A 10,938-nucleotide genomic window follows, 5' to 3' on the forward strand; every position below is an offset into this window, starting at 1 on the left:
ATGTGATTGTTATCTCTCAAAGGGGGGACAATGCGGTGAAGGATTCCAAATCCGTAACCTCACATGTATGGTTCATGATGCCTCTATGTCTGTTCCATCCAAGCAAGTAGAAAATGCATTGTGTGGAGAGCTGCCATCAAAAGACAATGCACTACAATTACCATGTTCTGTGCCTTGCCCAGGTAAGTTCTTCTGAGATTGTGTGGTAAGCTCTCAGGGGCAGGGATCCCTCTCTAGTTTTAACAGTCACAACTAGTATCATAAATCAAACCACTATTAATTATTTACATTGTGGTAACATCCTTCAGTCAGTCTCAGGGCCCCATTGTTCTAATACAAGTACAGAGGAAGATACAGCCCACAAAGAACTTCTAATGTAATCCAAGACAAGACACAGCAGACTTTCTGCCAAGCAATTGGAGGGCATGGGGGAGAGAAAATGAAGGTGACAGTAATAAGAATTTGTGATTCTACAGATTAGCTGTGTGTTCAACCTGATGGTTTTAGATCTTTTGAAAGAGGTTTTCCGTTATTTTGCAGAGACAAAATATGATACAAAAATAACAGAAGAAGCCATGCTAGCAGGTTATAATTGGCATTATTTCCAAAAGACTAGCTGTATGTTTAAACTATCCTTTGAGGCTGTCTCCTTCGGATAACAGTGTTTTATTCTTTTGACGTGTAGGTGATTGCCATTTGACAGGATGGTCAGAGTGGAGCTCATGTGAGCTAACGTGTATTGATGGCAGGAGCTTTGAGACCACTGGTCGCCAGTCTCGATCAAGAACATTTATCATTCAGTCTTTTGAAAACCAAGACAGCTGTCCTGAGCAAGTCTTGGAGACACGGCCTTGTTCAGGTATTGCAGCCACTGCCCTTGGCTTTATTCCACTACAGGTTTATGTTTTTATAGATATAGGAAGATTAATTGCTTTGTCTTGTTTAAATTGTAGGAGGGAAATGTTATAACTATGCATGGAAAACCAGCCTTTGGAGAGATAATGAACGTACAGTCTGGTGCCAGCGTTCAGATGGGGTAAATGTCACAGGTACGTCTACAAAGCATGGGACACAGTGTGGAAGCTTAGCTGAGAATGATTAGGGTTAGCATGGGAGGGAAATGTAAAGAGTTTTTAAAATTATGTGAAACTTGAAAGAAATAAAAACCATTGTTAGCTGATTTTGGACATAGATTTCCCAAAGTCCAGTTTGGATTGTCTGATTAGGTCCTTTTAATAATGACATATTTGTGTTTGAATTTAGCTAGGAAACACAGATATGAATTCACCAACTTCATATCAGATCATTGTAACAAATAGGATGTAAATGAGATGATTGGCCAATTTATGCCCGGGTTTTGTTGGTGATTCAAACACAAGTACCAACTCACTAAAAAAGCCTGAGTGGGCCAGTCTGTATATCCGTTATCAGTGTGAGTGTTACATAATTTTAGAGAAAGAAGGAGAAACCACATGGGTGCTTGCAGATTCTGCAATTCTTCTTCCCTTCTGTGCACCAGGAAGGGAAGCTTCATCCACTCGCCCCTTCACCTCTATCAATAGAAAAGCATACTATATGGTCAGCACTTCCAGGCCCAGTGCCTTGGCCACCAGTGGGTCCACGTGGTTTGCAAGTCCCTAGGGTCTCTTTCTGGTTATATAAATGAGGAAATAGGTAGATATGAAAATAGAAATCTTCCCACCCCACTCCTATGTATAATGATTGTTTAAAAAATGTTATATAACAAACATTAGCTGCAAGGATAGCAAAGTAGTTAAAGGAGCTGGTTCTATAACAGGGTTCAAAAAAGAACTAGATAAACTCATGGAGGATAGGTCCAGCAATGGCTATTAGCTAGGATGGGCAGGGATGGGTATCCCTAGCCTCTGTTTGCCATCAGCTGGGAATGAGCGACAGGGAATGGATCACTTGATGATTACCTGTTCTGTTCATTCCCTCTGGGGCACCTGGCATTGGTAACTGTTGGAAGTCAGGATACTGGGCTAGATGGACCTTTGGTCTGACCCAGTATGGCTGTTCTTATGTTCACATTTTCCATATTCACATGAAAGCTTCCAGCAGTACAAGGAGTAGTGGGCATGAGGATTAGACACCAGTGTGAGATGCCGGAAATCTTCCAGACTTCCTGTGTGGCCTCGGGAAAGTCATTTAATCTCTCTCTACCCCTTTTCCCCATCAGTAAAATGGATAAAAATTCCCTGCCTTGTGAAGCTAACTTAACTAATGAGTCATACAGAGCTACTATGATGATGAAGCTCCATAGAAAAGCATATAAATAAATTTAAAAATAAGCAAAAAAAATGCTATTCAACCCCAGCAAGATGAGCATTAATCTTTGTCAAAACATTATAAAATGTATTCTTGAAAGTACGTGGTGATGAGAATTTCTTTTACAGGAGGTTGTTCTGTTCACACCCAGCCTGCTGAAACCAGACACTGCAATCCAAAGTGCAAAAAACCATTCACCTACTGCACCCAGGTAAGCAGCTGCTGCAGAAGACATTTTAGGAATTATCTTATCTTGAACATCTTAGAAGCTTTCTAACCCCTCTAACAATGGTGTGTACATGACACCACCTAGAGATGATTCTGGGAATTTATGTTTAGAATTTAGATCCTAAGAGGAAAAGGTGACTTGCACAAATCTGAGCTGGGTTGATAGTGTTACATTTTTGGTTTGCTTTTTAATTAAGAGCTCTATCTGAGCTGTTGACTATAGATATGAGAGGTCTGGAACTTCTTTAAAGATGGGAGCTCAGAGACTGCTCCCTTTCTACTCCCTGGGTGGGGACAGAGAGAGCCAGGAGGAGGCAGTGACACATCCCCAAGCTTACAGAGTCAGGCTGGTGCACAGAGAAGCAAACAACTAACCCTAGAGAGGTGTAGTAGGCACATCCCCCTGCCCTCTGGGGGCTCTGCAAGGCACCCTGAGGTTGGATGTTTGCCCTGGAGAGGTTTGACTCCATGCAATCCCTTACTCTGGGGTATGCCTAATGGCCATGACCTAGACTGACATAAGCAAAGAGCTGTGTTGGTCCCAGAATATTAGAGATACAATGTGGGTGAGGTAATATCATTTCTCTCTCACCAACAGAAGTTGGTCCAATAAAAGCTATTACCTCACCCACCTTGTCTCTAATAAACAAAGAGCAGCATTTTCAAACTTGGGTATCTTAGACACCTAAAGTGGCATGATTTACAAAGATGCTGGGCATCTGCAACACCTACCAATGTCAACAGGAGTAGCAGGTTCAGTGGGCTTTGAATCAAGCCCTAGGTGTCTAACTTCAAACATTGCTCTTTGAAAGGATTCCCATGTTGTTGTTGTTTTCCTTTAAGTTAGTGATAGTTTCTCAGCCATAACCACATATTAACAAGCTCTCTTTTTGTCTCAGAATGTGTAGCTACGGTTGGTTACACAGTTCTGTAAGCAGGCTCAATGGGTGAAATCCTGGGCTCAGTGAAGTCAACAGCAAACCTTCCATTGACATGTGGTATCTTTGGTCTCATCCATTGTATATTGTAAGCCCTGTCTCTGCGGGTTTTCCTTTTATCTAGCGCTGACATTCTAGTTTGGCTGCTGTTGAAATTAATAAAATATTTTGCTTTATTATTATGATTGGGAAAATATACTGTGTACTTGGGCCTTTCACTGTCTGTGTGCATAGCGTGAGACATTTCTGAGAATATAAATATAAGCAAGTCACAGAATACTTGGGTGCGGGGATCAGAAAAATATCACAAATTTCCTTGACATGCTCAGTAGAATGTACTATGTGGTTTAATACTAAATAAATATTTGTTGCTTAGAGTGGAGTCTGCAGTTGTGAGAGAGGATACACAGAAATAATGAGATCAAATGGTTTCCTGGATTACTGCATGAAGGTACCAGGTTTGGAAGATAAGAAAGCTGATGTTAAAACCAGTGCTGGAAAGAATAAACCTGTCAACTCAAAAATGCATGACATTTTCAAAGGATGGTCTATTCAGCCTTTTAATCCAGGTAAAAAAAAAATTGAATAGAAAGAATACATGTTTCTCTATAGAAGTAATACTTTGTAAATCTTAAAACCAAGGATTGTGTAGGAGAGTTTAAATTGTGAGACTAGTATGCTAGTTTGTATCTCTTCTTTTATTCCTTCGCTTTCATATCCAGCATAATCATAATTTATTATGCTGAGATATAATAGAGACTGAATGAAGCAATAATGTTTGGAAAAAGCACCCCCATATGGAATTCTTGGAGTTACTTGGAATCACATCTGGCTACGAAATAGTGATGTTCTACAAATGTTGTGCTTGGTACCAGGGAAAGACACCTTGCGTCATTAGCATTTCTAAAGGTCTTAAAGCAGAAGATTTCTTACAGGTTTCATGACTGGAGACAGGTTTGATTAATCATGTGTTGTCATGTTTTGAAAGGATGTGAAAAAAAATAGGCTAATGAATACAGAGACAACCTGGATTTAGTTAAAAAAGTTTAACCAGAAGAAAGAGATTATGTATTAGGTTGTGATACCTTTAGAATGAGTAGCAATTTGTTCCTTGAGTAGTCCCATTGTGGAGTTAAGGTGCTATAATAGCTGTGAATTAGGGTATCACAGTCTGGCCAGAAATTAGCATTTGTGCACTGACATGATATCTTGAGTTAGTACTTATTTAAATAGAGGGCAGACTTCCTATTTACTTCAACAGGAGGTGGATTTGACCCATGGGTATAGTATCTGATTACCAAGTTGGATGTTATTCTTTATTGAGTAACCTAACCAACAATTCTGGGGAACAGCACAACTATAACAACTAGGTTTGGTCGGCAAAATTCTTCAATGGGAGAACTTCAGAAAATACGGAGTCTACAGAAACAAACACACTGGGTTGCTCTTCTAGCTTTGGTTGATCTTTTCTTCACCACTGCAAATGTTTTCAAATTTTTATTTTGCTTTCCCCCCATTTTGAAACAATATTTATAAGAGTAATTATATGCAAAAAACAATAGTGAGGAAACATCAAGATGGACATTTTGATAGACTGAAGTCTCAGGCATACAAGTTAAGTTCCCCATAAGGAGATTAACTCTATAATACACAAAATGACTGTTTCTTTGTATTGTATTGTATTTCTTGTGTTTGCAAATTAGTCTGTGATGATCACACAACATCGGGAAACGTAATATTATGCGGGACAGAGTTAAGGCTGCCTGAGTGTCTTGATCTGTGTGACTTCAGATCAACTTTAATGTTACATTAACTTATTTGGTTTGCATACAATAATTGATCTTTGTATTTACTATATCTTAGCTAATAGTAGTCAATGGTTTTTAGAACAGAGCATGATCCAGAAAGAGAGGCAATACAACAACAGTGGTATGTGTGCCTTTCTCTAAAGTTTGACAGTTGATTTTTGAGTTCACTTGCTTGTTACATTTGTAACCATACGTAAAATTACATTTCATAACAACTTGGTGAGTCTGACATTTTTGTCCCCTAAGATGTTTTTCATGACCATGCAGAACTAGTTGTGGACCAAATAATATTTATTTATCTAATTACTATTAAACTACATTCTATGAAGCCAGAGTGCAGGTACAGAGACATTCCTCAAGTCAAGATGTAATTTAAATAATATTGTTTAAAATGTAAGGCTGGATGCTCCCCTGCATTTATACCAGCAAAGGAGAGCAGAAAGAAACAAATGGTCTCTGGTTTCTAGCTATCTGTGCTCAGGTTGAGAGGTGCAGCATGCTTCTCTCCTAACCCATTAGAAATATCAGCAGCAAAGTCAGCAGACACTCCATGATGGGAGATAGAATGCAACTGTTGAGGGTCATTGACTAAGGAATCATGATGCAGGGAAGAGATACCTCAAGTGTAGCACAGAGGGACAGCTTTCCCATAAGATCAGAGCCTCTTTTCTTGGTGTTTTATGGTTTTTGGAGGCTGCATTCCTCTGCCTCTTGTAACTCCCCCAAGTTCGCTATAGAACATCTGTGATACCAAGGGAGTACTGAAGACCCATTGTACCACCACTGAAAACCCAGGCCAGCAAGGTGTTGGTAGCACTGGAAAGTGTAGTACCAGTAAATTGCACTTCCCTCAAGAAACTAATTAAAAAAACAGTAATCTTTGAAAAAATCTCATCATTCATATTGAAAAGACAATAATTGGCTACACCTGTATGATGGTTCAACTCTTACATGAGATCAAGTTTTGTACAGTCTCTGTTCTGTTATTCCCACTAGCTCGTGTGCATTTCCCAGAAAGTATTCCTGTCTCATAGACTGTTTTTTAAAAATTAAAAAAAACCAGGAGGGAGGGTGAGAGGGTATCATGAATCAGCCGTTGCCATGGTATCTGGACATCTTGCAAGGAATACATTGGCTCTAGAGCTTAATGAAATTCATAATGTCTATATCATGGGAAAATCCAATATGTTGACATTTGTTGACATCATCTGGAATTTATACCAAACAGCAAAATCCTGAAATGTTTTTCAGAACAAAATATTTTGATTCAGAATCGTCAGTTTTGTTAATCAAAAGGAAATGTTTCAGCATTCTCAAATTAAAACATTTCTCTTTGGGCCAGCTCAATATTGAACTGTGTCCACCTGAACTGCCCCTGTGCCTCATGAAAGTTGTAGTTAGGTTGCCTTTTTTCCCCATTATCTTCTATGGACTGGACTCCCCACCTTGACTACTTTTCCCAGGATGCACTGTGGTCATCTGACTCCTGTGATACACCACAGCAGGCCAGGAAGAGGGGAGACTGTTTCTATGTGGGATGACCTTCATTTTTATTTTTCCATAAAGAAAATGAAAAAAATCAGCAAAATTAAATTTTTCTTACAGAAAATTTTGATTTTGCAGAAAACACATTTTTTTTTAAATCAGAAAAGAGTTCTCCACAAAATTTCCAACCAGCTCTAATTAGCTCCTAGCACTAGTTTCCAGTCAGCAATCTTAATTTTATTCTTATGTTAAGACATTATGCATTCTCTTTGTATATAGACTGGTAAGAATTAGAAGTATTAGTAAAATAAAGCTTAATAAATGTGATTTGTATTCTGTCTCCTGTCCCCTCCCCTACCCCAATGTATTTTAAAATAGATGGTAGACTTAAGATTTGGGTGTATGGAGTATCAGCTGGTGGTTTTCTCATCATACTTTTCCTGATTTTTACATCGTATCTTGTTTGGTAAGTACTCTTAAGTGTTTTGTTTGTTTTTATTTAAGTCATTTGAAATGCATGACAGTCAAATGCATCAGTGTCACAATGATGTAACTGAATTAAAGCGGATATAAATTTGGCTCATTACTTTGGCCCAGGTGTTAGAATAATGCAAATCCTGCAAAAAGCTGCTCTAAGCTGCATCACATTGGGGTAGAGAATCAGGCAGCCATAACTGTCTCCCTGACAGCTTGACCATTCTGCTGTGTCCAAAATCTAGCCCAGGGGTCGGCAACGTTCAGCACGCGGCTCGCCAGGGTAAGCACCCTAGCGGGCTGGGCCAGTTTATTTACCTGCTGATGTGGCAGGTTCGGCCGATCGCGGCCCCCACTGACCGCGGTTCGCCGTCCCGGGCCAATGGGGGCGGCGGGAAGCCGCGTGCTGGCCACGGCTTCTCGCCGCCCCCATTGGCCCGGGACGGCGAACCACGGCCAGTGGGGGCCGCGATCAGCCGAACCTGCCGCGTCAGCAGGTAAATAAAACTGGCCCGGCCCGCTAGGGTGCTTACCCTGTTGAGCCGCGTGCCGAATGTTGCCGATCCCTGATCTAGCCCATATATATTTCTCTTGTTCTGCTTTTTTTACTCTAGGAGTGTATGTATTAAAACAGGATCTGTGTGTTTTTTTAAGAATTTTTGTTCTAGCTACTTTCTTTTTAAATCAAAGTCAGAACTACCCATTATTTGTGACCTCACAGGTTGAAAATATAGAGATGTTTAGGAGTATGATATCACGAGTATAATTTTATATCATCCCTTGAGAAATGAGTTTATAAAGTTCTGTGTAACAAATATTTCTACCTTTTTGCAATAAAAAGGGGAAAAAGAAATTAGGATTTTTGAGATACAGGCAGAATTGTTTCTAAATTGACCTGTTTCCGTTTTTCTGTGAGGTGTAGTTGCTCTTTATTGTTTTTTGCCTTGTGTACAGATTAAGAATAAAAATTATCTACATTTCAAATAGCACCTTAGCCTGCACTCTTTACTCAGGTGATAATTCTATTGAACTCAGTAGGAATCTTATTTCAGTAAGTGCAGAAACAGTCTTATAACTTGTTTTCTTAAATGTATCCAGTGCATGTTAGGTGTCATGTAATTTGCGAATGGAAATAGCTAGTGCATAAAGTTTAATATATTTGTAGGGTTTCAAATGATATCTCAATTCACATTTTTGATTTCTGAAGCATGTTTTCATTTTTCTTTCAGCAAAAAAACAAAACAGCATCAAAGTACTCCTCCACAACAGAAGCCTCTGACCTTCGCATATGATGGAGACATGGACATGTAACATAAAAGAAATCCAAATGTATACTTCAACTGCCTTAACTGCTTACTCTTTTATAACTTTCAGATTCCTCCGTTTTTTGAGGAATCTCTTGACGTGTAATATACCGGACAGAATATAAATATTGCAAATGTGGAATTTTGCCTTTGGTTTATTTAAAAAATTGAGTCAAAGACCTTTAGATCTTGTGAAAAAATTTCCAAATTTTTTCTTGTGAAAATGCATCTCTTCCTGTTTGACAATAGGAATAAAAAATTACGATTTTTTTAATAACATTTACTTTAAAAAAAAGCATGACAATCCTACGGAAAATGTGACATTCAATGTAAATGACAAATTTGACACTTCATCATTATGCACTATATTAGTGCAGAGTTCCTTATTCTGCACATATTTCAACAATGAGTTTTCTAGTGTTTACGTTTAGTTCGAAAGACTTTGAAGCTGGATTGTGTATTTTGAGAATGCAAAAAAAAAAAATGAATGTGTTGAAATAATTGGAATTCTCTGGGTTTTTAAAATTAATGCTTTCTTATGCTGTTTTCTAGCCTGGAATATGATTTTGCGGCATTTCCATCAATAGGACAGAATAAGGATTGTTTAAATTTACAGCACCAGAAGTGATACAGGTGGTTTCTTACTGAATATGTTTTTTAAAGAGATGAGTAAATAGATGTTTTGATGAACGGGTAGAGAATTTGATTGTTTACAAATGTATTTTAAATTAGATCAAACCATGTATATACATTTTGGCCATTTTAAATTATAATTCAGTTTAATTACTACAAACTCTGCTTTTGTAATTTAAATTTTCTTATCTGAAATATTTATAAATTCTTTTTTGAATTTAATTATCTGACCTCATTTAATATATATACATCTGACACAACTACTGTTTGTATAAGGTCTTGCTTTTTTAAATGTTTGAAAAATACTGAAAAGTTACCATTGTAAACATCGTGGGAACATTTGAAGAAGATAAGTGTTTGTAATAGCATGTGTTGCAAGTAAGAAAGTGCCATCTTGTGGTATTGATGTGTATTTATAAGCAAATAAAATGTTAAAGAGAGTGAGAATTTTGCTTCCAGTATATTGAATTAAATGTGTGTTAAAGACTTTCATTTTGACCCTTCAGTATGCCTCAAATCACACTCTATACCGGATGAAAACCCTGGATAGTCCAGAGTTTTCACCTGTGTGGGTCTGGACAGTGTCCCATCCTGCCTACTAGTGCAGGTCAGAAAATGGAGTTTTTCTCCTGTGGAAAACATTTTTTATCTTTTCAGGGGAAATTGGAAATTGAAAATTTTGATTCAGAAATGATGCTGTGAAGCCTCATGGTAGCTGTCATTCAGATCTCTCATGCCCCTTCAGCCACCCTGGCCAGACTACATTTCCCATGATGCGGCCCAGGCTCCTTTCTCACAGAAATAACACAGTGCACCAAGGGAGACACATGCCATCGTGCATCGTGGGACGTGTCATTTGGCTGGGCAGCCTGACCCACAGAGGAGAATAGGGGAATAAGAGTTGCAAACCAGAGCTCCCCAGGAGATACTGCAGTAACATTTCCTGATAGAAATACATTGTGTTTCTGATGAAAAAAAATCCAATTCTGAGCAGAAAGCAGACAATTTCTGCAAAATAATTTATTTAGATGAAAAGTCAATTTCTGTTGAAAAACAACTTTGACAGAAAATTTTCAATTGACCCTACTGTCTAGTCTACAGCGACTAACAGTGTTGAAAACAGGCCCCTTTACTTGGTAATGGTCGGGGCCTACGATTTTTGTGATAATATTACCTTATGTAGAACTTTGAATGGGATATACAGAGTAATATGTTACAAGAGAAGGAAGTAGAATGCCAAAATGTGACAATAATTTTCTGTGGGAAAAGGTGCAGGCAGAAGGGTTCACAGAGGAGGGCGAGGGAACAAACCCAATTACACAAGCTGATGAGAATAACAGTGGAGTGGGAAAGTCAGTGTAAAAAAAAAACCCAACAACTGCAGATCTGCAGATGGGGGAGGGATAGCTCAGTGGTTTGAGCATTGGCCTGCTAAACCCAGGGTTGTGAGTTCAATCCTTGAGGGGGCCACTTAGGGATTTGGGGCAAAAATCAGTACTTGGTTCTGCTAGTGAAGGCAGGGGGCTGGACTTGATGACCTCTCAAGGTCCCTTCCAGTTCTAGGAGATAGGATATCTCCATATATTTATTTATTTTTATGGTTGCTGCTCTCAACGTGAGTGTTGTAGTGCACTTTGAATTACAAGCCAATCTGTGATGCTTCGTTCTTTCCATGGTCATTGCTCTCCAATGAATATATATATATTTTCAATTATAGGTCCTTGTTTTTCAACCACAGTTGGTAGCATCTGTTGTAAATGATCAATGTATTTATTGCAC

The 10,938-nt window shown here is 38.6% G+C and overlaps 1 protein-coding gene across 1 annotated transcript in view; it reads left to right on the top strand.

The window, feature by feature from the left end:
- The window catches only part of THSD7B (thrombospondin type 1 domain containing 7B), a 426,330-nt gene extending 417,797 nt beyond the window's left edge, over positions 1-8,533 (top strand). Inside the window, exons 21-27 of the mRNA XM_065413579.1 lie at positions 23-182; positions 686-859; positions 954-1,049; positions 2,418-2,500; positions 3,832-4,024; positions 7,127-7,214; positions 8,452-8,533. Of these exons, the coding sequence (XP_065269651.1) occupies positions 23-182; positions 686-859; positions 954-1,049; positions 2,418-2,500; positions 3,832-4,024; positions 7,127-7,214; positions 8,452-8,533 (876 nt within the window). The remainder of the gene's footprint in view (positions 1-22; positions 183-685; positions 860-953; positions 1,050-2,417; positions 2,501-3,831; positions 4,025-7,126; positions 7,215-8,451) is intronic.
- The last annotated feature ends 2,405 nt before the right edge of the window (positions 8,534-10,938 follow it).

Source organism: Emys orbicularis, chromosome 11 (genome assembly GCF_028017835.1).
Source record: "Emys orbicularis isolate rEmyOrb1 chromosome 11, rEmyOrb1.hap1, whole genome shotgun sequence".
Classification (NCBI taxonomy): domain Eukaryota; kingdom Metazoa; phylum Chordata; order Testudines; family Emydidae; genus Emys; species Emys orbicularis.